Source organism: Oncorhynchus kisutch, unplaced genomic scaffold (genome assembly GCF_002021735.2).
Source record: "Oncorhynchus kisutch isolate 150728-3 unplaced genomic scaffold, Okis_V2 scaffold1399, whole genome shotgun sequence".
NCBI lineage: Eukaryota > Metazoa > Chordata > Actinopteri > Salmoniformes > Salmonidae > Oncorhynchus > Oncorhynchus kisutch.
The window spans coordinates 17501-45000 of NW_022263344.1; the positions used below are offsets into that span (position 1 = coordinate 17501).

General features: G+C 44.4%; 3 protein-coding genes across 4 annotated transcripts in view; 2 read left to right on the forward strand and 1 right to left on the reverse strand.

The window, feature by feature from the left end:
• Positions 1–3879, forward strand: part of LOC116366228 (transmembrane channel-like protein 3) — a gene marked incomplete at its 5' end in the record, with an annotated part of 16951 nt that extends 13072 nt beyond the window's left edge. Inside the window, 6 exons of the mRNA XM_031818455.1 lie at positions 508–618; positions 1086–1211; positions 1580–1658; positions 1861–1918; positions 2116–2395; positions 2824–3879. Coding sequence (XP_031674315.1) covers positions 508–618; positions 1086–1211; positions 1580–1658; positions 1861–1918; positions 2116–2395; positions 2824–3847 — 1678 coding nt within the window. The remainder of the gene's footprint in view (positions 1–507; positions 619–1085; positions 1212–1579; positions 1659–1860; positions 1919–2115; positions 2396–2823) is intronic.
• A 4369-nt stretch (positions 3880–8248) lies between these two features.
• LOC116366227 (stAR-related lipid transfer protein 5-like) lies at positions 8249–24311 on the forward strand. The gene is made up of 6 exons (XM_031818453.1): positions 8249–8804; positions 9000–9049; positions 16218–16350; positions 17140–17257; positions 19677–19770; positions 20293–24311. The coding sequence occupies exons 1-6, from the start codon at positions 8715–8717 to the stop codon at positions 20441–20443; spliced, it is 636 nt and encodes a 211-aa protein (XP_031674313.1). The 5' UTR covers positions 8249–8714; the 3' UTR covers positions 20444–24311.
• A 396-nt stretch (positions 24312–24707) lies between these two features.
• The window catches only part of LOC116366226 (pro-interleukin-16), a 17922-nt gene continuing 15129 nt past the window's right edge, over positions 24708–27500 (reverse strand). For both annotated transcript variants that reach the window (XM_031818452.1, XM_031818451.1), the window contains one exon: positions 24708–26729. In XM_031818452.1, coding sequence (XP_031674312.1) covers positions 26551–26729 — 179 coding nt within the window. In that variant the 3' untranslated portion in view covers positions 24708–26550. The remainder of the gene's footprint in view (positions 26730–27500) is intronic.

Genomic DNA, 27500 nt, shown 5'->3' on the forward strand with positions numbered 1-27500 from the left:
AGCCTGTTTGTCTCTGATTGAGAATCATACTTAGGTAGCCTGTTTGTCTCTGATTGAGAATCATACTTAGGTAGCCTGTTTGTCTCTGATTGAGAATCATACTTAGGCAGCCTGTTTGTCTCTGATTGAGAATCATACTTGGGTAGCCTGTTTGTCTCTGATTGAGAATCATACTTAGGTAGCCTGTTTTCCCCATTTTGGTTGTGGGTGATTATTTTCTGTTGAGTGTTTTTCGTCACCTTACAGGACTGTTCATTTTGTCGTTTTTGTTGTTTTGTTCAGCGTTCAGTAGTTTTATTAAAATAAAGGACACTTACCACGCTGCGCATTGGTCCTCCTTTCTTTCTCCAGACGACAAACGTTACAAACATGGATTATGGTTTTTGATTATCTGTCTTTGTTAACATAGTTGATCAGGATTACAAAGGCAGAAAAACTTGAAATAACACAGATAAATAAACAATATAGAAATAAAAGTACCATTTTATTTCTCTCATTTGTTTCCAGATCAAATAATTTCTACCTGGCTATGCTGTTGTTCATGCTTTTTCTGTGTATGCTGCCCACCATCTTCGCCATAGTGAGATACAGACCTTCCCAACACTGCGGGCCATTTAGGTAAGTGATTATTCCCATGAAGCTCTTTAAATGTGGTGCCCATTTTAAAGTTAGCCCTTGTAATTTAAGGTCATTTAAGGTAAGCCACACTTTCAATAGTGTTGCAGTATACTGTGTGTGTGTGTGTGTGTGTGTGTGTGTGTGTGTGTGTGTGTGTGTGTGTGTGTGTGTGTGTGTGTGTGTGTGTGTGTGTGTGTGTGTCTGTGTGTCTGTGTGCATGATTGTAACCCAAGTGTGTGTGTGTTTGTGAATGATCTAACTCCTATTGAGAACCTTGAAAATCGCTATAAAACATCAATCCATGATTATTTTTATTATCATCACACATCATAATCTGCTGAAAGCACAATAAGGCAAAGAAGAAAAGCCTGTATAGATTTAATTCTGCTGTGTGTGTGTGTGTGTGTGTGTGTGTGTGTGTGTGTGTGTGTGTGTGTGTGTGTGCGTGCGCGTTCATTCCCCTGCAGTGGTCAGGAGAAGATTTATGACATCATCTCAGAGACGATAGCCAATGACTTCCCGCTGTGGTTCAGTAAAGTGATGAGTTACGTCACCAGCCCTGTCGTAGCGTTGCCCGCTCTGCTGCTGCTGTTGTGAGTGCACTCACACACACACACACAGACTCACACACACACTCACACACAGACTCACACACACACACAAACACACAGGAATGCAGACTCTCTCACACACAGACTCACACACACACACACACACACACACACACACACACACACACACACACACACACACACACACACACACACACACACACACACACACACACACACACACACACACACACACACACACACACACACACACACACACACAATGTAGCCTGACTTGCTCTATGCATTGTTAATGTGTCAGTGCTCTTGGGGTAACTCTCTCTGTGTCTTTCAGCATGTTGATCAGTCATTGTGTCAGTCCTCTTGGGGTAACTCTCTGTGTCCTTCAGCATGTTGATCTACTACCTTCAGGCCATTGCCAGATCCCTTAAATTCACCAACAACCAGCTGAGGATGCAGCTTCAGACTGTGAGTTATAGACGCTATAGTTATAGTTCTCGAAGTCAGTCACTATTATACATTAAACAAAAATACATATGAACTTAGAGTGCATCCCAAATATTCCCTAGACAGTGTACTACTATTGGCTCTGGTTAAAAGTAGTGGACAATGTAGGTGATATGGTGCCATTTGGGATGCCCACTTAGTCTCATGACTGTATGCTGAACAGAAATGTATTTGTCAGGAGAGAACAGAAGACAAGAAGAAGGTATTACAGCTGGCTTCAGGTAAACCTCATCATTCTACTTTCTGGTTGGTTGGTTCTATGTAGTCTATGTCTACATATCCCCTAATATCTTACATCTGACCTTAAACCCTTCACCTCACTTGACTATTAACCTTTACCAATTAAAATGTTGAACTTTTGAACACCTAAGCTATAATCTCTGACCTGTAACCCCTGACCTCTGACCCCCACCCATAGCGAGGCTACAGGCCCCAGAGGTCCCCGGGGGGGACAGGAAGCCTGACCAGCAGGATGGTGACATCACCAGCCGCGAGTCGTCCATTCGCACGCCGTCGCCACGACCCAACGGCAGTGTCACAAACTTCCAGTCGCCCGATCGTCGTGGCAACGGCATCCGCACCATCACCCAGTCAGCATCGAGAGTCGAGACCGCTAGGGCGACATTTGCTGCTGGGGCGCCTAGAAGTCCAACAGTGTCCATACTTCACAAGCAAAGGCCGGAGATAATCCCTAACAGGTGTGTCACACACACACACATATTATGTGTTATTCTGTCTGGTCAGTCACAGGCTTTTATACAGTCCTCTACAGGTGTGTCTACAGGAGGATTAAGGGTTAGTGTCCATGTTGTTAGTCCTAAATAAACCTCTGAAGGGGGACTCCAGCACCTAGCCCAAAGTATCTCATTGCTTTCACTCAAGTCAGGGGTCAAAGGAAAGGAAAAGTGTAGTTTTCTTCAACAGTAGCTAATAAGCAGTGGGGTATTTAAGTTCTCATAAAGCTGGTTCGGGCATACTATGTCCTGGACTACTGTCCCTACCGAAGGAATCAACGACACACAGTATCAGTAGTATTTGTTACTGTAATGATTCAAGTCGAAGTGGTCTCTCATTACGACCACATACAGTAGTAACATTTATCATCCATATTTCCCTCTGTCACCAGACACCCTTCCTACCTGGGGGGCCCTAGCGGTACCTGCAGGTCCAAGTCCTACCATCATGTGGCGTACAACCCCCCGACACGCTACTCCTCAGAGAACATCCACTCCGACCCACTCTACAGGAAGACCATCAGGCCCATGCACTCCGCAGAGGCAGCTGGGATAGTGACCGCCCAGAGCTACGTGGGCCGTCGCCCCTACACCACGCGCTACGTCATCGTCAACGAGCACGAAGCTAGGAAAAAGTTGCTTCGATCAGCCACACGCGTCCCTCGCCACTTCCGAGCGGAGGACCCGGGGGGTGAAATCGTAGAGCTGATCCCGCGGAATACCAAGCGGTATACTCCAAGGGCTCCGCATCTGCATGGGCACCCACACAGGTCGAATCCGCCGCAGTCACACCTGAGTGATGAAGAGGAGGAGGAAGAGGCAGGGGGGAAGAGGGAGTCTAGGAGGGGGTCGTTCGGGCAGACTCACCGGCCGCGCTCACTCTCCGACCTCCAACAGCCAGCTCGCTTCTACATCGGAGAGCGCCTGGAGACCAAGCTGTCTATGGCATCAAAAGACAGCCACACTGTTAGGGGGCGCTACGGCGGTGAAGCCCAAAAAGGGGACTGGGAGGACATGGAGACGCGCTTGCACTCCCTCTCCCAGACCAGCATCAGAGGAGCGGAGCTTCCACCACCAGTCAGGCACACACAGTCCCCAGCCAGACACCCCCACTCCCCCAGCAGACTTGTACACTCACCCCCCCAGGGCCCTGGAAGACGCCTGGAGCCCCAGGTCAAGCCCAAGACATCCAGGTCCAAGCTGGAGCCTTCCCTGACTGAGTCGGACTCGGCCTCTCTGGCCTCCAGTAGCGACCAGCAGAACAGCAGCACAGACCAGTACATCCAGGTCATTCACAACAAGGAGAAGTATCTCAAGTCTGAGGCAAGGCAAGGCAAACTGGCTAAGAAGAAGTCCAAAGCCAGTATAGATCTCAACGTGTCTGGGTCCAAAGACCTGGTCTGCTCCAACGTGTAGTTGGTGTATTTGTATTGTGAATATATCTAGGTTTATTTAACCTTTATTAATCCATGTAAGTTATTGACAGTAGTGTAAAGTACTTAAGTAAAAAAATACTTTAATGTACTACTTAAGCAGTTTTTTGGGGTATATGTACTTTACTTTTACTCAAATCTAATCAAATGTATTTATATAGCCCTTCGTACATCAGCTGATATTTCAAAGTGCTGTACAGAAACCCAGCCTATAACCCCAAACAGCAAGCAATGCAGGTGTAGAAGCACGGTGGCTAGGAAAGACTCCCTAGAAAGGCCAAAAACTAGGAAGAAACGTAGAAAGGAACCAGGCTATGAGGGGTGGCCAGTCCTCTTCTGGCTGTGACGGGTGGAGATTATAACAGAACATGGCCAAGATGTTCAAATGTTCATAAATGACCAGCATGGTCAAATAATAATAATCACAGTAGTTGTCGAGGGTGCAGCAAGTCAGCACCTCAGGAGTAAATGTCAGTTGGCTTTTCATAGCTGATCATTAAGAGTATCTCTACCACTCCTGCTGTCTCTAGAGAGTTGAAAACAGCAGGTCTGGGACAGGTAGCATGTCCGGTGAACAGGTCAGGATTCCATAGCCGCAGGCAGAACAGTTGAAACTGGAACAGCAGCACGGCCAGGTGGACTGGGGACAGTAAGGAGTCATCATGCCAGGGAGTCCTGAGGCATGGTCCTAGGGCTCAGGTCCTCTGAGAGAAAGAGAGAATTTGAGAGAGCATACTTAAATTCACACAGGACACCGGATAAGACAGGAGAAGTACTCCAGATATAACAAACTGACCCTAGCCCCCCGACACATAAACTACTGCAGCATAAATACTGGAGGCTGAGACAGGAGGGGTCAGGAGACACTGTGGCCTCATCCGATGATACCCCCGGACAGGGCCAAACAGGAAGGATATAACCCCACCCACTTTGCCAAAGCACAGCCCCCACACCACTAGAGGGATATCTTCAAACACCAACTTACCATCCTGAGACAAGGCCGAGTATAGCCCACAAAGATCTCCGCCACGGCACAACCCAAGGGGGGAGCGCCAACCCAGACAGGAAGATCACATCAGTGACTCAACCCACTCAAGTGATTCACCCCTCCCAGGGACAGCATGGAAGAGCACCAGTAAGCCAGTGACTCAGCCCCTGTAATAGGGTTAGAGGCAGAGAATCCCAGTGGAAAGAGGGGAACCGGCCAGGCAGAGACAGCAAGGGCGGTTCGTTGCTCCTGAGCCTTTCCGTTCACCTTCACACTCCTGGCCCAGACTACACTCAATCATATGACCCACTGAAGAGACTCTTCAGTAAAGACTTAAAGGTTGAGACCGAGTCTGCGTCTCTCACATGGGTAGGCAGACCATTCCATAAAAATGTAGCTCTATAGGAGAAAGCCCTGCCTCCAGCTGTTTACTTAGAAATTCTAGGGACAATTAGGAGGCCTGCTTCTTGTGACCGTAGATTACGTGTAGGTATGTACGGCAGGACCACGTCAGAAAGATAGGTACTACATTACATTCCTAAAGAAAAGTACTTGTTACATTTTGAATGCTTAGCAGGACAGGAAAACTGTCTATTTCACACACATCAATAGAACATCCCTGGTCATCCCTACTGCCTCTGATCTGGCAGACTCACTAAACACAAATACTTCATTTGTAAATTATGTCTGTATGTTGAATTGTGCCCCTAGCTATCCGTAAATTTAAAAAACAAGAAAATCGTGCCGTCTGGGTTTCTTCTGCCCCTGTGCAAGCCAGTTAACCCATTGTTCCCTGGGTGCCGAAGACGTGGATGTCGATTATGGCAGCCACCCGCACCTCTCTGATTCAGAGGGGTTGAGTTAAATGTAGAAGACACATTGTAGTCGAATGCATTCAGTTGTACGACTGACTAGGTATCCCCCTTTCCCTTTCCTAAATTAATATAAGGAATTTGAAATGTATTTTTTATACTTAACTATATTTTAGCGATTCACATTTACTTTTGATACTTAAGTATATTTAAAACCAAACACTTTTAGACTTTTACTCAAGTAGAATTTTACTGGATGACTTTCACTTTTACTTGAGTCATTTTCTTTTAAGGTATATTTACTTTTACTCAAGTATGACAATTAGGTACTTTTTCCACCACTGGTTATTGAAAGCAAATTATATTTTACAATAATGACCTGTTGAGTTAATTGTTTTGTAATGGGTTACATAAAGTCGTATTGTAAACCACAGAAAAGGTGAATAGCCCATTCATGGCCAATGCTATACTTTGTGTGTGTTAACAAACAGCTCTATGTGCATAATATACATAACATATCATATGCTCACACTGTCATGGATACTGTGCTTGCTCTCAATCAAATAAATATCATGGTCAATGGTCCAAAGTAGTGTACCTAAGCATCAGATTGTTTTGTTCTACTCAAGGTTATGTGTACAGCCCTTGATGTTTGTTTTAGGGTTATCACAAACAGGTGTTATATTGGCTATTATGTGTGTGTACATTACATTGTACCATTCAAACATGGCCTTCAATTCAGTAAAATTATGATACCGTAGTAAAGTATGTTGTGTAACATATATAATATACTCTGCAAAAAAGAAACGTCCCTTTTTCAGGACCCTGTCTTTCAAAGATAAATTGTAAAAATCGAAAATAACTTCACAGATCTTCATTGTAAAGGGTTTAAACACTGTTTACCATGCTTGCTCAATGAACCATAAACAATTAATGAACATGCACCTGTGGAACTGTCGTTAAGACACTAACAGCTTACAGACGGTAGGCAATTAAGGTCACAGTTATGAAAACGTAGGACACTAAAGAGGCCTTTCTACTGACTCTGAAAAACACCAAAAGAAGGATGCCCAGGGTCCCTGCTCATCTGTGTGAACGTGCCTTAGGCATGCTGCAAGCAGGCATGAGGACTGAAGATGTGGCCAGAGCAATAAATTGCAATGTCCGTACTGTGAGACACCTAAGACAGCGCTACAGGGAGACAGGATGGACAGCTGATCATCCTCACAGTGGCAGACCACATGTAACAACACCTGCACAGGATCGGTACATCCGAACATCACACCTGCGGGACAGGTACAGGATGGCATCAACAACTGCCCGAGTTACACTAGGAACGCACAATCCCTCAATCAGTGCTCAGACTGTCCACAATAGGCTGAGAGAGGCTGGACTGAGGGCTTGTAGGCCTGTTGTAAGGCAGGTCCTCACGAAACATCACCGGCAACAATGTCGCCTCTGGGCACAAACCCACCGTCGCTGGACCAGACAGGACTGGCAAAAAGTGCTCTTCACTGACGAGTCACGGTTTTGTCTCACAAGGGGTGATGTTCAGATTTGCGTTTATCGTCAAAGGAATGAGCGTTACACCGAGGCCTGTACTCTGGAGCGGGATGGATTTGGAGGTGGAGAGTCCATCATGGTCTGGGGCGGTGTGTCACAGCATCATCAGACTGAGCTTGTTGTCATTGCAAGCAATCTCAAAGCTGTGCGGTACAGGGAAGACTTCCTCCTCCCTCATGTGGTACCCTTCCTGCAGGTTCATCCTGACATGACCTTCCAGCATGACAATGACACCAGCCATACTGCTCGTTCTGTGCATGATTTCCTGCAAGACAGGAATGTCAGTGTTCTGCCATGGCCAGCAAAGAGCCTCTCAATCCCATTGAGCATGTCTGGGACCTGTTGGATCGGAGGGTGAGGACTAGGGCCATTGCCCCCAGAAATGTCTAGGAACTTGCAGGTGCCTAGCTGGAAGAGTGGTGTAACATCTCACAGCAAGAACGGGCAAATCTGGTGCAGTCCATGAGGAGGAGATGCACTGCAGTACTTAATGCAGCTGGTGGCCACACCAGATACTGACTGTTACTTTTGATTTTGACCCCTCCTTTGTTCAGGGACACATTATTCAATTTCTGTTCGTCACATGTCTGTGGAACTTGTTCAGTTTATGTCTCAGTTGTTGAATCTTGTTATGTCTATACAAATATATACACATGTTAAGTTTTCTGAAAATAAACACAGTTGACAGTGAGAGGACGTTTCTTTTTTTTGCTGAGTTTATAACACCTTGGGATATGTATAAAGTACTGTAATGACCCTGGGTTTATAATTTACAAAAGGAATGCCATGTCATAACTTCTAGACTAAAAGTGGTCTGAGTCTGCTCCGTGGGTGGAGAAAAAACGTGACATGTTAACGTATGTGTTTCGATAACTGATTATCGTTGCAGTAAGAACATTGAAAGTACCAATTGTTTTCACCCTTCTATCTGGGGCATGATCTGGTGGACACGTAACTATCCTTTTTAAACTACAATTCCCAGCATTCACTTGAACACTGTTCCAAGCTTTTCCAACGAATCAGAAAGCGTACTTTTATCACATGATTTTTTTTTCATCAGTTGATGGGAACACGGCTAGCTAGCCTGCTGGCTAAATAAGCTTACTTTTTACTACAAGTTCGTGTTAGATGTTTATGACAATCAATATTTTATTTTAAGCAAGTCTGAGTCTTACTGACTTCACAGGAACCTCGCGGCTAACGATAATGCAAGTCTTTCATTCAATATTTGCACTAGCTAACTAACGTTAGGTAGCTATTGTAAATAGTCTTATATTGGCTTACGGTCTCATATTCATAGTTCATATTTTACGCTTCATACTCTACGATAACTTCAGCTAGTTATCTTGTGTGTCAGTCTAAATCCATCCATTTGGAATCACGGCTAATGTTAACTATCTAACTAGTCAGTTAGCCTGACAGCTGGCTAGCTATTGAACAGGTTGCAAGTCCTCCATCATCACATCTGCCAGGCGGACTCAACCAGCATGGATTACCAGAACACAGCGAATGCAGTTGGGGACTGTCTTTTGAGCTACACCAAGGACGAGTCTGGGTGGAAAGTCTGCAAGAAATCGGTGCGTAATGTTCTAGGTAGCAATATTAATATTTTATAATTACAGGTGACGTGCCTTTCCGTGTATCGTGTTAACAGCTCCATTTTGCTGTGTCATTGTATATAACGTAGACAGTAGCTGGGTAAATGCAGTCAGTGGGTTGACAACAACAACCAATGTTTTGTTTCTGATAAATGGATGTCGGTCCATTTGTAGAATGACGTCATCGTGTCCTGGCGGCCATCGACTGAGTTCCCTGGGAATGTGTAAGTATGATCTGTTCTCCTTATCTAGGCCAAATCATTGATTTCTAAATGTTGTACAGAAGCAAGTTAGACAAGCTAAATGTCCTTTTCACTATTTTATCCCCGGAGAGTATTTAACGTTACTGTTTTAACAGCGGTAACCTTGACAGGAACTAGCTATCTCCAACTGAACTGACAGCATCAGTTACTGAAACTGTTGGATTGAAGTTTTTACTGAGGTCATCTTCAGCTGTTTATCATAACGGTCTAAAGAGGGCTACTTTCCCCTCCTCGACCAGTTTCCTTCAGCTGTTTATCATAACGCTCTAAAGAGGGCTACTGTCCCCTCCTCGACCAGTTTCCTTCAGCTGTTTATCATAACGGTCTAAAGAGGGCTACTTTCCCCTCCTCGACCAGATTCCTTCAGCTGTTTATCATAACGGTCTAAAGAGGGCTACTTTCCCCTCCTCGACCAGATTCCTTCAGCTGTTTATCATAACGGTCTAAAGAGGGCTACTTTCCCCTCCTCGACCAGTTTCCTTCAGCTGTTTATCATAACGGTCTAAAGAGGGCTACTTTCCCCTCCTCGACCAGTTTCCTTCAGCTGTTTATCATAACGGTGTAAAGAGGGCTACTTTCCCCTCCTCGACCAGTTTCCTTCAGCTGTTTATCATAACGGTCTAAAGAGGGCTACTGTCCCCTCCTCGACCAGTTTCCTTCAGCTGTTTATCATAACGGTCTAAAGAGGACTACTTTCCCCTCCTCGACCAGTTTCCTTCAGCTGTTTATCATAACGGTCTAAAGAGGGCTACTTTCCCCTCCTCGACCAGATTCCTTCAGCTCTTTATCATAACGGTCTAAAGAGGACTACTTTCCCCTCCTCGACCAGTTTCCTTCAGCTGTTTATCATAACGGTCTAAAGAGGGCTACTGTCCCCTCCTCGACCAGTTTCCTTCAGCTGTTTATCATAACGGTCTAAAGAGGGCTACTTTCCCCTCCTCGACCAGATTCCTTCAGCTGTTTATCATAACGGTCTAAAGAGGGCTACTTTCCCTTCCTCGACCAGTTTCCTTCAGCTGTTTATCATAACGGTCTAAAGAGGGCTACTTTCCCCTCCTCGACCAGATTCCTTCAGCTGTTTATCATAACGGTCTAAAGAGGGCTACTTTCCCCTCCTCGACCAGATTCCTTCAGCTGTTTATCATAACGGTCTAAAGAGGGCTACTTTCCCCTCCTCGACCAGATTCCTTCAGCTGTTTATCATAACGGTCTAAAGAGGGCTACTTTCCCCTCCTCGACCAGATTCCTTCAGCTGTTTATCATAACGGTCTAAAGAGGGCTACTTTCCCCTCCTCGACCAGATTCCTTCAGCTGTTTATCATAACGGTCTAAAGAGGACTACTTTCCCCTCCTCGACCAGATTCCTTCAGCTGTTTATCATAACGGTCTAAAGAGGGCTACTGTCCCCTCCTCGACCAGTTTCCTTCAGCTGTTTATCATAACGGTCTAAAGAGGGCTACTTTCCCCTCCTCGACCAGATTCCTTCAGCTGTTTATCATAACGGTCTAAAGAGGACTACTTTCCCCTCCTCGACCAGATTCCTTCAGCTGTTTATCATAACGGTCTAAAGAGGGCTACTTTCCCCTCCTCGACCAGATTCCTTCAGCTGTTTATCATAACGGTCTAAAGAGGACTACTTTCCCCTACTCGACCAGTTTCCTTCAGCTGTTTATCATAACGGTCTAAAGAGGGCTACTTTCCCCTCCTCGACCAGATTCCTTCAGCTCTTTATCATAACGGTCTAAAGAGGGCTACTTTCCCCTCCTCGACCAGATTCCTTCAGCTGTTTATCATAACGGTCTAAAGAGGGCTACTTTCCCCTCCTCGACCAGTTTCCTTCAGCTGTTTATCATAACGGTCTAAAGAGGGCTACTTTCCCCTCCTCGACCAGATTCCTTCAGCTGTTTATCATAACGGTCTAAAGAGGGCTACTGTCCCCTCCTCGACCAGTTTCCTTCAGCTGTTTATCATAACGGTCTAAAGAGGGCTACTTTCCCCTCCTCGACCAGATTCCTTCAGCTGTTTATCATAACGGTCTAAAGAGGACTACTTTCCCCTCCTCGACCAGATTCCTTCAGCTGTTTATCATAACGGTCTAAAGAGGGCTACTGTCCCCTCCTCGACCAGTTTCCTTCAGCTGTTTATCATAACGGTCTAAAGAGGGCTACTTTCCCCTCCTCGACCAGATTCCTTCAGCTGTTTATCATAACGGTCTAAAGAGGGCTACTTTCCCCTCCTCGACCAGATTCCTTCAGCTGTTTATCATAACGGTCTAAAGAGGGCTACTTTCCCCTCCTCGACCAGATTCCTTCAGCTGTTTATCATAACGGTCTAAAGAGGGCTACTTTCCCCTCCTCGACCAGATTCCTTCAGCTGTTTATCATAACGGTCTAAAGAGGACTACTTTCCCCTCCTCGACCAGTTTCCTTCAGCTGTTTATCATAACGGTCTAAAGAGGGCTACTTTCCCCTCCTCGACCAGATTCCTTCAGCTCTTTATCATAACGGTCTAAAGAGGACTACTTTCCCCTCCTCGACCAGTTTCCTTCAGCTGTTTATCATAACGGTCTAAAGAGGGCTACTGTCCCCTCCTCGACCAGTTTCCTTCAGCTGTTTATCATAACGGTCTAAAGAGGGCTACTTTCCCCTCCTCGACCAGATTCCTTCAGCTGTTTATCATAACGGTCTAAAGAGGACTACTTTCCCCTCCTCGACCAGATTCCTTCAGCTGTTTATCATAACGGTCTAAAGAGGGCTACTGTCCCCTCCTCGACCAGTTTCCTTCAGCTGTTTATCATAACGGTCTAAAGAGGGCTACTTTCCCCTCCTCGACCAGATTCCTTCAGCTGTTTATCATAACGGTCTAAAGAGGACTACTTTCCCCTCCTCGACCAGATTCCTTCAGCTGTTTATCATAACGGTCTAAAGAGGACTACTTTCCCCTACTCGACCAGTTTCCTTCAGCTGTTTATCATAACGGTCTAAAGAGGGCTACTTTCCCCTCCTCGACCAGATTCCTTCAGCTCTTTATCATAACGGTCTAAAGAGGGCTACTTTCCCCTCCTCGACCAGATTCCTTCAGCTGTTTATCATAACGGTCTAAAGAGGGCTACTTTCCCCTCCTCGACCAGATTCCTTCAGCTGTTTATCATAACGGTCTAAAGAGGACTACTTTCCCCTCCTCGACCAGTTTCCTTCAGCTGTTTATCATAACGGTCTAAAGAGGGCTACTGTCCCCTCCTCGACCAGTTTCCTTCAGCTGTTTATCATAACGGTCTAAAGAGGGCTACTTTCCCCTCCGCGACCAGATTCCTTCAGCTGTTTATCATAACGGTCTAAAGAGGGCTACTTTCCCCTCCTCGACCAGATTCCTTCAGCTGTTTATCATAACGGTCTAAAGAGGGCTACTGTCCCCTCCTCGACCAGATTCCTTCAGCTGTTTATCATAACGGTCTAAAGAGGGCTACTGTCCCCTCCTCGACCAGTTTCCTTCAGCTGTTTATCATAACGGTCTAAAGAGGGCTACTTTCCCCTCCTCGACCAGTTTCCTTCAGCTGTTTATCATAACGGTCTAAAGAGGGCTACTTTCCCCTCCTCGACCAGTTTCCTTCAGCTGTTTATCATAACGGTCTAAAGAGGGCTACTTTCCCCTCCTCGACCAGTTTCCTTCAGCTGCATTGATATGAAAAAACTGAGAAAGAAATATCCACCATCTTGCTTTTACTGTTGCTGTTTTCAGTTCAGTGCAGTTGATGGAGAGAACATGGAGATGAAGCCACGTTAGACTGTTAATTAAGAAAGCACCAATAACAGGCTGGCTTCCCAGACCCAGATTAAGCCTAGTCCTGGACTAAAAAGCATTCTTAATGGAAAATCTCCATTGACAACACTTTTCAGTTTCGGGCTTAATCGGTCTCTCAGAAACCGTCCCCCAGGAAGACCTATCTCTACATGTTATGTTTGATGTGTATTAGGGTTATTGTTCTGTCTATCTCTATGTAACAGTATAGACTTTACGTCCGTCCCCTCGCTCCGACCTGGGCGCGAACCAGGGGACGCTCTGCACACGTCAACAGTCACCCTCGAAGCATCGTTACCCATCGCTCCACAAAAGCCACCGCCCTTGCAGAGCAAGGGGAACCACTACTTCAAGGTCTCAGAGCAAGTGACGTCACCGATTGAAACGCCACTAGCGCGCACCACCGCTAACTAGCTAGCCATTTCACATCGGCTACATGTTATGTTTGATGTGTATTAGGGTTAGTGTTCTGTCTATCTCTACATGTGTTGTGTCTGACAGGTACAGTGCATTCAGAAAGTATTCAGACCCCTTCACTTGTTCTACTTTGTTACGTTAGCCTTGTTCAAAAATTGATTTAATTTAGTTTTTTCCTCATCAATCAACACACAATCCCCCATAATGACAAAGTAAAAACAGGATTTTAAATTCTTGCAAATGTATTTAAAAATGATATCACATTTACATAAGTATTCAGACCCTTTACTCAGTACTTTGTTGAAGCACCTTTTGGCAGCGATTACAGCCTTGAGTCTTCTTGGGTATGACGCTACCAGCTTAGCACACCTGTATTTGGGGAGTTTCTCCCATTCTTCTCTGTAGATCCTCTCAAGCTCTGTCAGGTTGGATGGGTAGCGTTGCTGAACAGCTATTTTCAGGTCTCTCCAGAGATGTTTAGATCGGGTTCAAGTCTGGGCTCTGGTTTAGCTACTCAAGGTCATTCAGAGACTTGTCATGAATACACTCTTACATTATCTTGGCTGTGTGTTTAGGGTCTTTGTCCTGTTGGAAGGTGAACCTTTGCCTCAGTCTGAGGTCCTGAGCGCTCTGGGGCAGGTTTTCATCAAGGAATTTAAAAAAAATATATATATATATTTTTTTATATTTTTTTTTCACCTTTATTTAACCAGGTAGGCAAGTTGAGAACAAGTTCTCATTTGCAACTACGACCTGGCCAAGATAAAGCAAAGCAGTTCGACACATATAACAACACAGAGTTACACATGGAATAAACAAACATACAGTCAATAATACAGTAGAAAAAGTCTATATACAGTGTGTGCAAATGAGGTAAGATAAGGGAGGTATAAGCAAATAAATAGGCCATGGTGACGAAGTAATTACAATATAGCAATTAAACACTGGAATGGTAGATGTGCAGAAGATGAATGTGCAAGTAGAGATACTGGGGTGCAAAGGAGCAAGATAAATAAATATCGTATGGGAATGAGTTAGTTGGATGGGCTATTTTACAGATGGACTATGTACAGGTGCAGTGATCTGTGCGCTGCTCTGACAGCTGGTGCTTAAAGCTAGTGAGGGAGATATGAGTCTCCAGCTTCAGTGATTTTTGCAGTTCGTTCCAGTCATTGGCAGCAGAGAATTGGAAGGAAAGGCGGCCAAAGTAAGAATTGGCTTTGGGGGTAACCAGTGAGATATACCTGCTGGAGCGCTTGCTACGGGTGGGTGCTGCTATGTTGACCATTGAGCTGAGATTAGGCAGGGCTTTACCTAGCAAAGACTTGTAGATGACCTGGAGCCAGTGGGTTTGGCGACGAGTATGAAGCGAGGGCCAGTCAACTAGAGCGTACAGGTCGCAGTGGTGGGTAGTATATAGGGCTTTGGTGACAAAACGGATGGCACTGTGATAGACTGCATCCAATTTGTTGAGTAGAGTGTTGGAGGCTATTTTGAAAATGACATCGCCGAAGTCGAGGATCGGTAGGATGGTCAGTTTTACGAGGGTATGTTTGGCAGCATGAGTGAAGGATGCTTTGTTGTGAAATAGGAAGCCGATTCTCGATCTAATTTTGGATTGGAGATGCTTAATGTGAGTCTGGAAGGAGAGTTTACAGTCTCACCAGACACCTAGGTATTTGTAGTTGTCCACAAGCCAGAACCACCCAGAGCAATGATGCTGGGCGGGTGGGGATCTCTGTACTTTATTCCGTTAATCTTATTCTCAATTCTGACTAGTCTCCCAGTCCCTGCTGCTGAAAAACATCACCACTGCATGATGCTGCCACCACCATGCTTCACCGTAGGGATGGTATTGGCCAGGTGATGAGCTCTGCCTGGTTTCCACCAGATGTAACGCTTGGCATTCAGTCCAAAGAGTCCAATCTTGGTTTCATCAGACCAGAGAATCTTGTTTCTCATGGTCTGAGAGTCCTTTAGGTGCCTTTTGGCAAACTCCAAGCAGGCTGTCATGTTCCTTTTACTGAGGACTGACTTAATTCTGGCCACTCTATCATGAAGGCCTGATTGGTGGTGCTGCAGAGATGGTTGTCCTTCTGGAAGGTTATCCCATCTTCACAGAGGAACTCTGGAGCTCTGTCAGTGACCATCGGGTTTTTGGTCACCTCCCTGACCAAGGCCCTTTTCCCTCGATTGCTCAGTTTGGCCAGGCGGCCAGCTCTGGAACCACCAAGACTCTTCCTAAACTTCATCCATTTAAGAACGGAGGTCACCTTCCCCAGATCTGTGCCTCGACACAATCCTGTCTGAGCTCTACGGACAATTCCTTCCACCTCATGGCTTGGTTTTTGCTCGAACATGAACTGTCAAATTACATGTACAGGTGTGTGCCTTTCCAAGTCATGTCCAATCAATCATTTTTCTACTGTATTATTGACTGTATGTTTGTTTTACTCCATGTGTAACTCTGTGTTGTTGTATGTGTTGAACTACTTTGCTTTATCTTGGCCAGGTCGCAATTGTAAATGAGAACTTGTTCTCAACTTGCCTACCTGGTTAAATAGAAGGTGAAATAAAATAAATAAATAAATCAAATTGAATTTATCACAGGTGGAATCCAATCAAGTTGTAGAAACATCTCAAGGATGATCAGTGGAAACAGGATGCACCTGAGCTCAATTTCGAGTCTCATAGCAAAGGGTCTGAATAGTTATGTAAAGGTATTTTCATTTATTTTATACACTTGCAAAAAATTCTAAACCTGTTTTTGCTTTGTCATAATGGGGTATTGTGTGTAGATTGGTGAGACCATTTTTTTATTTAATCAATTTTAGGTCTGAATACTTTCTGAATGCACTGTATAAGAGTTTGGGTTAGTGGTGCTCTGTCTCTCTACATGTGTTGTGTCTGACAGATATAAGGGGGAGTCGGTGGTGAAGGGAAGCCCAGAGAAGGTATGGGAGTGTCTGAAGCCTGTGCCAAATGGACTGCGGGTGAAATGGGACAACAATGTCAAGAAGTTTGAGCTGGTAGAGCAAGTCACTGAGGTAGGCTGAGTTTCAAACCAATGGACCAGGCTGTAGTCACAGTCAGTCACAATTCTGTTGTTTTGTCCCCATCGTCATCATCTATGTTCTGAGTTTGCTTTAGAGAGTTGTCACTGATCATTTGATTCCATTGATTCTTTATCATTCCTCACTCACTCACACACCCACAAACAAATCACAGCTGAATAAATACTCTGTCATCTATTCTTGCTGTATAGTTCTGTCTACTCCCCCAACTTTGTTGATAAGCCTTAGAATTTTATGGAAGTGAGTTTTACCTGATCTCTATGGGACTTCCTGGTTACGTGACGGTTAAATAAGTTATCCAAGCAACCAAAGTGTGTCATCCAGTTTGTTCATGGTTTTGATACAGGTTTCCTAAAGGGCACCTGCCAGCGATCGCCACACCCACAACACCAATGCAGCACTCCTACCCTTTGTTCTCTATTCCATTAGTCATGTTAATATTTATTTGCTTTGGGACGAACGCAAGTACAGGGACATGCTCAGTAGGAAAACATAGATAAATGCTATGGATAGAACTTGATGCCATACCTTATTCTGCAGATCAGAGGGGTACTTTTGTTGTGTCCTGTTGAACGAGGCCCAGTGTTTATCTTGTGGAACGTTGCAGATAGAAATGTCATGGATAGAACTGACGTGATGCCTTATTCTGCTTATCAAAGGTGTTTGTTTCATTCTACTTTGTATATTTCTATATGAACATTCCACAACGCCTGCTGAGCGAGGCCCAGTGTTTACCTGCCTAGTCTCTCCCCCCTCACACAGAACGTCACTGTCTGCAGAACAGTCACTCCATCAGCAGCCATGGGCATCATAGCTCCCAGAGACTTTGTCGACGTTATTCTAGTGAAGCAATACGAAGACGGCACCATTACATCCAATGGTGCGTAACGCCTCTATATCTCTCTTCCTTCTGTCTTTTCTCTCTCTCTTCACTTTATGATAAATAGAAGTTCTAACAACAAGAAACAGTAGATCTTTAGTGAACAATAGATCTAGAACAAACGGTAGATCTAGAGCGAACGGTAGCAGTAGAACAGTAGTTCTAGAGCGAAGGGTAGTTCTAGATCGAAGGGTAGCAGTAGAATAGTTCTAGAGCGAACGGTAGTTCTAGAGAATGAACGGTAGCAGTAGAACAGTAGTTCTAGAGCGAAGGGTAGTTCTAGAGCGAACGGTAGATCTAGAGGGAACGGTAGCTGTAGAACGGTAGTTCTAGAGCGAACGGTAGTTCTAGAGCGAACGGTAGTTCTAGAGCGAACGGTAGCTGTAGAACGGTAGTTCTAGAGCGAACGGTAGCTGTAGAACGGTAGTTCTAGAGCGAACGGTAGCTGTAGAATGGTAGCTCTAGAGCGAACGGTAGCTGTACAACGGTAGTTCTAGAGCGAACGGTAGCTGTAGAAGGGTAGCTCTAGAGCGAACGGTAGCTGTAGAAGGGTAGCTCTAGAGCGGACGGTAGCTGTAGAGCGAAGGGTAGCTCTAGGGCGGACGGTAGCTGTAGAGCGAAGGGTAGCTCTAGAGCGGACGGTAGCTGTAGAGCGAAGGGTAGCTCTAGAGCGGACGGTAGCTGTAGAGCGAAGGGTAGCTCTAGAGCGGACGGTAGATCTAGAGCGAAGGGTAGCTCTAGAGCGGACGGTAGATCTAGAGCGAAGGGTAGATCTAGAGCGAAGGGTAGCTCTAGAGCGAAGGGTAGCTCTAGAGCGAAGGGTAGCTCTAGAGCGGACGGTAGATCTAGAGCGGACGGTAGATCTAGAGCGGGCGGTAGATCTAGAGCGGGCGGTAGATCTAGAGCGAAGGGTAGCTCTAGAGCGGGCGGTAGATCTAGAGCGAAGGGTAGCTCTAGAGCGGACGGTAGATCTAGAGCGGACGGTAGATCTAGAGCGAAGGGTAGATCTAGAGCGGACGGTAGATCTAGAGCGGGCGGTAGATCTAGAGCGGGCGGTAGATCTAGAGCGGGCGGTAGATCTAGAGCGGGCGGTAGATCTAGAGCGGGCGGTAGATCTAGAGCGGGCGGTAGATCTAGAGCGAAGGGTAGATCTAGAGCGAAGGGTAGATCTAGAGCGAAGGGTAGTTCTAGAGCGGACGGTAGATCTAGAGCGAAGGGTAGATCTAGAGCGAAGGGTAGATCTAGAGCGAAGGGTAGATCTAGAGCGAAGGGTAGATCTAGAGCGAAGGGTAGTTCTAGAGCGGACGGTAGATCTAGAGCGGACGGTAGATCTAGAGCGACGGGTAGATCTAGAGCGGACGGTAGATCTAGAGCGAAGGGTAGATCTAGAGCGGACGGTAGATCTAGAGCGAAGGGTAGATCTAGAGCGGACGGTAGATCTAGAGCGACGGGTAGATCTAGAGCGGACGGTAGATCTAGAGCGAAGGGTAGTTCTAGAGCGGACGGTAGATCTAGAGCGAAGGGTAGATCTAGAGCGGACGGTAGATCTAGAGCGGACGGTAGATCTAGAGCGACGGGTAGATCTAGAGCGGACGGTAGATCTAGAGCGAAGGGTAGTTCTAGAGCGGACGGTAGATCTAGATCTGTATGATAAAATAACATTTTGGAACATTTCTCTATCAATGTATTGTTTAACTACATTTCTCTACTGACTCAATTCACCTTTCTATTGGAGTGTAGCTCTTTTTGTTCTTTATCTGTCCTAGGACTCTCCTTGGAAGACCGCACAGACCTGTTTATTATTATTTATTTTAGTCAATGTTAGGCTATTTTTATTCAATGTTGAGGCATCTACAGAGGACATAACAGCACAGACATTAAGAAATATAAAGGAATAAATAGGTATTCTAACAACAACAACAAACATAATCAATGATGTACAAATCAAGCACTGGGATGCACAGACATACCACGCCAACGGCAGTACAAGAGGAACTATCGACACTTGTCACTAATGCAGTGCTAGTGTGTGGATGATGTAGCCTAATCATCAGCCCTACTCCTCAGAGAGGCTGGCTGGGTGGGGATCTCTGGAACAGACAACTGTCTTATCCACTGCCCCAGACTGAGGCCTAATCATCCATGTCAAAATGTGGGTTGTGTTCAATAGGCACGAAAAGGAAGAAAACGCTCAAACTGTGATGTATTAGGCCTAGCCTATATGTTCTTGTCCAATAAGAAAGGCTTGGTTATGTATACCGTTGCAAAATGCTTTGCTATGGTGTGCCCAAGATGAGATTTGCATTTTACCTTCAGTATACTAAGTAACTTTATGTGATTGATTGAATGAAAATAGACTTAATTATATCTACACATATTTGTATCCTCATATGTTATCTCCCTGTGTTCTGTCTGTTAGCCACCCACGTGAACCACCCCAGCTGCCCTCCCCAGTCAGGGTATGTGAGGGGCTTCAACCACCCCTGTGGCTGCATCTGTGTCCCCATCTCTGGGTGAGTCACGCGCTGAGACACACTTCTGTTTCATAATATTGTCGTTGTCTGATAACCTCATCTCCAAACAAACAGAAATTAAACTTCTAAAGCTATTCTGAATACATTTTATTGGTTGTCGAACCGTACAATGTTCAGAGGACATTTAATTCCAAAATATAAATGAGCAAAAATGTAGTTACGGTTTTCATCAGACAGCGACTTTACATACAGTACACATGCTTTAGTTTACAAACCCATCTGCAACATTCTGAACAATGTGTTGAGTTCTGTCAGACCCAAGGACATTTTTGTAGAGACAATGGTCCGTCACAGGAGGGCAGTAGAGAGCTAAACTTCAGTTCACTCAGGTAGACTAATGTGCACAGCAACAGGTTTGGTTTGAGCATTCTCTCTCAACAACATTATCTCACATGACCACCTGTCTTGATAGCTATGTAGCTGAAGAAGCACTGTCTAATATTGTTCATACAGTATAGTGTAAATTCAACCTTCTTTCTTTCTTTTTTCCCTTCCCCCCAGGGAGCCAAACAAAACCCAGCTGTTCAGTTTCTTCCAGACGGACCTGGGGGGCTTCCTGCCTCGCTCCGTGGTCGACTCTTTCTTCCCATCCAGCATGGTGGAGTTCTACAGCAACCTGGCCAAGGCCATCAAGTCCCTCAAGGACCACTGATACACTCATACTATACATTTCCTTAGCCCTGGTCCCAGATCTGTTTGTGCTGCATAACCAACTCCTGGCACCAGGTGATACTCAGATCTGGGACCAGCATTCAGCGGGACCAAAAAACACAATGATTAGCTATGTGAATGGTTTAGTTTTAAAGAGGCTATATGGAACTTTTCACCTCAGGGGGCTTTTTAACTGAAAGGGACAGATTGATGTAAATGGATTTGAAAATTCCTTATTTGAGAGCATGGGGCACACCTCCCCAAACCATATCTTTCTAGACAAAAAATGAGGATTGTGTTTCATGAGTAAATAAATATTTTATATCAACCATACAGGCAACACTCAAGCAAAAATGTAGTTAAACAATTAGCAATTCAACTTCTGTGCAGCCTCTTTAAAAGAGTGGTCACCTGGCCTTGGCTTGGAGCAAACTGTATCTGAGCTTAAAGGGAGATGATATTGGATGATGTGAGGGAAGGAAGTGTGCAGCTTGTTTGTCACAGCACTAAACACAGCTGATTTCAGGTCGTTGAGGTCTTGGTTCATTTGTGTAATAATGGTGTGTTAGTGCTGGAGCAAAAAGCCTGCACCCCTGGTACTGTTGCTCTCTTGGACCAGGTATGGTGGCCACTAGTGTAGTCTTACAAAAAGCCTGCACCCCTGGTACTGTTGCTCTCTTGGACCAGGTATGGTGGCCACTAGTGTATTCTTACAAAAAGCCTGCACCCCTGGTACTGTTGCTCTCTTGGACCAGGTATGGTGGCCACTAGTGTAGTCTTACAAAAAGCCTGCACCCCTGGTACTGTTGCTCTCTTGGACCAGGTATGGTGGCCACTAGTGTAGTCTTACAAAAAGCCTGCACCCCTGGTACTGTTGCTCTCTTGGACCAGGTATGGTGGCCACTAGTGTAGTCTTACAAAAAGGTTGAGTGTCTGTTCTAATTTCATTCATTCAACCCTGGAAAAAGATTGAATATGAATTTCTCATAGAGGTTGATGTGCAATTTTCTTGAGTTGAAGCGATTGAAATGGAATTGACCTTAGCCCTGATGTTAAAGTTGCAATTTGTAAGTTATTTTTCCCTCTATTGTAACCAGAAAGAGTACCAAAAACAATAGTCATGAACCCACCCCCAAAAAACACATGTTACATTATTGGACATGATGTAGTTCCTGTTCTTCTTGGTTAGGTTTTTTTCTTCATGTGGGTACACTAGCAAACACCCTGCCTCTTAGTCCTCGAACCGGAAATCCAACTTACAGACCACACCTTTAAGCACTCTGGGCCGCAACTTTAAGACTAGATCTAGAGAGGTCAATTTTGCCAAACTCTACTTCCAAAACAAATATTTCATGTACATTTCCTTTTTAGTGATGCATTTCCTCCCTTTTTCCCACCACAAAAGAACGAGAATAGATTTAATCTATATTTTGTATTTAGTCTCCTAAACACACGGAGGATATGTCCTCCTTCCCTTTTGTACTGTTGCTGTTGAATACAGTCCATTCTGTTACACTGGCTGCATCCTACCTACAGTACCATGCATGTTGCATGGACCTTACAGGAACCCCAGAATGGAATCGGATTCCATTGGGACGTGTCATACCTCATTTTTTGTTGTCCTTTGTATACGGTAGTACTGTACTTGAAATGTTCTGGTTTAACCTGTCTCCACAGCCCTTTAACCAATACCTAAAGATGGAATCCACAGTAGGGGGAAACGCTGCTAACGGATTGTTGTTGCTGAGCTGAGGAGCGTCGTGCAGCATGGTTATGAAATGCAGTACATATTGTGTTCTTCTATCGTGCAGCATGGTTATGAAATGCAGTACATATTGTGCTCTTCAAGCGTGCAGCATGGTTATGAAATGCAGTACATATTGTGTTCTTCTATCGTGCAGCATGGTTATGAAATGCAGTACATATTGTGTTCTTCTATCGTGCAGCATGGTTATGAAATGCAGTACATATTGTGTTCTTCTATCGTGCAGCATGGTTATGAAATGCAGTACATATTGTGTTCTTCTATCGTGCAGTGCGATGATGTCAGAGATGGAAATAGCAGTGTTGTTTGCAGTAACTGGAAAGCATTATGGACATGGTTGTTTTACCGTTGAGGATTCCAGCTTTAACCAGTAACCTTTAGAGGGTGTATATACAGCCGGCAGATGCCCTCCCCCCCTAAACTCTATCCTGTTCCTTACCTTAACATCTGCCCGCTTTATAGACGCCTAACCTCCAAGCAAGGATTCCTGCCTCAGTTACTTTTCTCTATGTAGATGTCAATACTAAGAACACTGCATTATTCTTAAGCAAAGTTATTTGCGGTATGTCTGGGCAAATGGCAATATGAACAGCTTCATCTAATGAAAAAGGGACATCTGCTCCATTAGGAGAGCTTCTGAAGGATTTAGGGTTTTATTCAGTGGGGTATAACACGGTACGTGTCCCATAAGTCTCTGGTCCAAATTAGTGCACTATATAGGGAGTAGGATGCCATTTGGGACAGCTATGGATTCCAACATATTTTGAAGCGCAGCAGCATAGGACTGCCATATTCTGGCATCAGTTGTGACTAGTGTGTCATTTTACACTGTAAAGAAATGTATTACCAGCATAGAATTGAGAAAACCACTGTCTTTGATATGGCACAAGAGGGCATGGTCATCTGTCTAGGCCAGGGTGCGTCTCCGTAGATTTTTTAAAATCATCAGTGAAGGGAAACAATGAGAGCAAGCATGAATAGTATTGAGATATATCCCTTTGAGATACAGCCCTATTAGGGGGAGAGGAAGCCTCCTCAGAGTATTGAGATATAGCCCTAGAAGGTGTCTTTACAGTGATGTACAGTCAACCATCTGCATGCCTGCTGAGTCCTCTACATGTATGATGATAAGCCATCATACTAATGATGTTTTAGATCAATCTTTTTAGAAGCTTTGTGGTTAAGTTTCCTTTTGAAATGAAAACACACTACTTAACGTCCTTTTCTTATCCCGAGTGGATAATAACCTTAACTGACAAACCTTTACAAGTGCATTGCATTCCACCTCATCCACAACCAAGTCCTATATGCTTGCTTTTTTAAAATCATTGTTTGCCTTTTGTTGGTGTAATACTATGAAGGCATTGTTTTGATGTGTGTTATTGTACTGTAAGTGGAGCCTGAAGATCATACCTACCTACAGTGTATTGCTGTCTTAATGTCAGAGTACACATTGTCTATTGGTGGCTTGTTTTTAAAATGTACTCCATCATGCGTTTTGGGACAGATGTGTATGTTTTAGGGTACGTGTTGAATGCCGTTTGTTGTCCTCAGCTCCTGATTGGAAAGCACAGCTGCTATTGAAATATACTATGAGTTCAATTGTCAATAAAAGCAACACAGGAAAATAACATGTTTTTTTAGGTCAGGATAAGGGTTATGAATTCTGGTAATTTTTCAAAAATGTTCAAGTTTTCCTGAAATGACAGTTGGCAGATTCCTGGAATCAGTAGGGAATACGCAGGGAATCTGGAAACCCTCCAAACAGGATTCCTGGAATCAGTAGGGAATCTGGAAACCTTCCAAACAGGATTCCTGGAATCAGTAGGGAATACGCAGGGAATCTGGAAACCCTCCAAACAGGATTCCTGGAATCAGTAGGGAATACGCAGGGAATCTGGAAACCCTCCAAACAGGATTTCTGGAATCAGTAGGGAATCTGGAAACCCTCCAAACAGGATTTCTGGGAAATTGGGGAGAGCTACCACAATTTTGCGACCCTAATCCTGACCTGCACTCTACTGTACCGTAGGACTGTACTGTATGTTCCACCCAGCAGGTTTTGTGTTTCACCAGCATCTGCATTAAAAACTACTGAACGTTCCAATGTTGTCCTCCTTTCTTGTTGTATTATATTACCATCACCACAGGTAGGAATGGCTAAACCCACTACACAAATTCACCAGCTGTTTTTCAAACACCAGAGAAGAGAAATGAAGGATTACAATGATGGATGAATAATGGTTACTCAACTTTCCCAGAAGTTCCCAAAACCAGAAGGGAATAAGCAGGGAATGCAGAATCCTCCAACCAGGATTTCTGGAAAACCTGGGAACTTTGGGAAAATAAAAGGAGTTTTGCCTAGAACTTGCATAGTCTCATTAACTGAGTGGTAAATACATCTGTTTGTTCCATATGAAGTCAAATAACTACATAGGTTTTAAAACATTAATGGTTATTGGCACAACAGTCTTCTGAATAAACTTTTGAAACATACAGATTGGGTGAAATTATTTTATTAGTATAATGTATATTGCGATAAATCTTTAGTACCGATACACAGAGTTTTAAATATCTATATTCTAATAGACTTTGGTACAAAATGTTCACACCCTGTGTTTTCCTTAATATCAAACAATGAGAGAAAACAAGGTGAAAATTTGCTCCGGTTTAGTTATGTCTTTGGTTTCACCCATAGGGCGAATCTCAATTAAATATTCCTCACGTCCTCTCGCCTGGCCTCCTCAAAACCAATTGGAGAAGACAGGCGGGACCTCTGGCTTTCTCATCCAATGGGTTTTGAGAAGGAGAGAGGGCGCGAGGACTATGCAATGAGATTCTCCCATTGTCATCTAATAAACGAACTAAGGACTATTAAATCCGTAGCTCTGAAGATCCACTGTATTGTGCGATAGACAATTAAAGGCAATGTTCCCGCGGTCGCGGAGACAGCATTCATGGTAAACGGAAATTAAGTTTACCTTTTGATGCTGTTCTTCCGCGATATGGATTGAATCCAACTCACAGTCTTTGGTCTAAACAATGATTCCAACATCAAGCACAATACTACAATACTACAATTCCATGAAAAATGCAAATCCCATTTTAAATATTTTGTATCAGTATAATACTCTTTTGGACTACATTACAGTATTGTACACTATTTCTAACAGTCAAAAGCAATGGAATGTCTCTCCCTTCCTTCATGTAAATACTGTATGTCTGTGCAAATCTCAAACTCACTGTGGTCCCTGGTCTAGAAGTTCTGGGTGTAGGAAGGCAGTCAGAGCAAAGCACCTGTAAATTCACCTCTTTCTACAGTAACAGTCCCTGATTGTCATTGCAATATGATTTGATATAGAATATAGATGTTATTCATAACTACAGTATGTTAATAGTGCTCATATGAAATGGTATGATGGCTTGTGGTTGATTTGTGTTCTAGTTGGCCCTGTTTATACCTGGTGCTAACTCTCTCGGGCTCTATTCAATCCGTAGCACTGAAGACCTGCACTTCAGCGTAATTGAAATATAAAAGCAATGTTCCTGTGTTTGCGGAGACTGCATTCACGGTAAATCCATGTGTAGGCTCAATCGGAAATGACCTTTAATTTTCAATCACCCTATAGCGCTAAACTTCAGCGATACGGATTGAATCGAGGCCATTGTCCACATTCTGATAGATCCACATTTTGGCCGTTGCATCTACACATTGTATTAAAATGTGTCTCTTATCCGTCCACTGTTTCCACATTGTGACCGAGATTTACTGGTTCCTCCCTGTATGCAAATTATTCAACAGATATTCTTTCAAAATAATATGGATTTTCTTTATTTAAAGACACATATTGATGCCATAAGACGATGGCGCCACATGTCAATGATTTTAGAGGGATATTGATGATTTAAATGGTTTCTCTGTCCACATCCGTCTACACTTGGAAGATATCCAGACAACAGGTGTGCCTGACTACCTCCGGTGGTGATCAGGAAGATCTGGTCACAATCCAATCACAATAGATATTTTAATTGCGGACACCTGTCAATAAATGTGGCCACAATCAATATGTGGCCAAATCTTGAGAATCAATAGCTCCGTTTATAGCTGGTGCTAACATGAGTCCTTTGTCCTGATCTTGTCCAAATTCTGATTGTGCCCACATTTTTAAAGAAGTGTAATTGTGATCAGATCTTTCTGACTACCTCTGTAGGTAGTCAGGGACCTATTGTATCTGGAAATCAATTAAGTATAAACAGTGTGAACTGACCTGAAATCAGTGTCTAGCGGTACCTCCTCAGTATCCTCCTCCTTCCTCCTCCTGTTAACTACAGTGAGATGTCCCTCAGGCAGACCCTTCAGCCTCATCCTCCTTCCTCCTCCGGACGACTAGAGTGATGTGCCCCTCAGGCAGAGCCTTGACGATGTTCCAGGCCTCGAAGCGGCTCAGCTCCTGTAGGGAGGTGCTCTGGACCTGCAGCAGCTCATCACCAGACTGCAACCCGCTCTGCTCCGCAGCACCACCTATTGGGGGGCAGGAGAACACACGGTCACACATTGGTCTGTCGTGACGTTTCCCCTAGGTGCAGATCTGGGATCAGCTTTCGCCTCCCCCAACTTATAAAAGTTCAAGCTTATAAAACTGTGCTTCTCTGCATTGTTTGCATGGTTTCCTACTTTCCGTGACATCACAACTCCTTTAACAATAAATTACATTGTTAAAAGTGTTAAGAAAAGGTCCTGTGTGGCTCAGCTGATAGAGTATGGCACTTGTAACGTCAAGATCGTTGGTTTGATTTCTGCTTGGGTCACTCTTACTAAAAATGTATGCACACGCTACTGTAAGTCACTTGGATAACAGTGCTAAATGGCACCTAAAGTTCACCCAAATTACAAAATTATATATTGATTTCCTTACCTTGTTAGAGTTTAGGGACATAGTAAGGCAGCAATCCATGCTTTGATTTTCTTTTTCTCCATGGATAGTACTGTACCTTTAAAGATCCGGTTGATGACCAGAGGCCTGTCTCCATGGATATTACTGTACCTTTAAAGATCCGGTTGATGACCAGAGGCCTGTCTCCATGGATATTACTGTACCTTTAAATATCCTGTTGATGACCAGAGGCCTGTCTCCATGGATATTACTGTACCTTTAAATATCCTGTTGATGACCAGAGGCCTGTCTCCATGGATATTACTGTACCTTTAAATATCCTGTTGATGACCAGAGGCCTGTCTCCATGGATATTACTGTACCTTTAAATATCCTGTTGATGACCAGAGGCCTGTCTC

Bases quoted from the DNA above. Each gene is read 5' to 3' on its own strand.
- LOC116366227 (XM_031818453.1), top strand. From the start codon at position 8,715: ATGGATTACCAGAACACAGCGAATGCAGTTGGGGACTGTCTTTTGAGC. The intron at 8,805-8,999 runs GTGCGTAATGTT...GTCCATTTGTAG, and splicing joins GGAAAGTCTGCAAGAAATCG to AATGACGTCATCGTGTCCTG. The intron at 9,050-16,217 runs GTAAGTATGATC...TGTGTCTGACAG, and splicing joins ACTGAGTTCCCTGGGAATGT to ATATAAGGGGGAGTCGGTGG.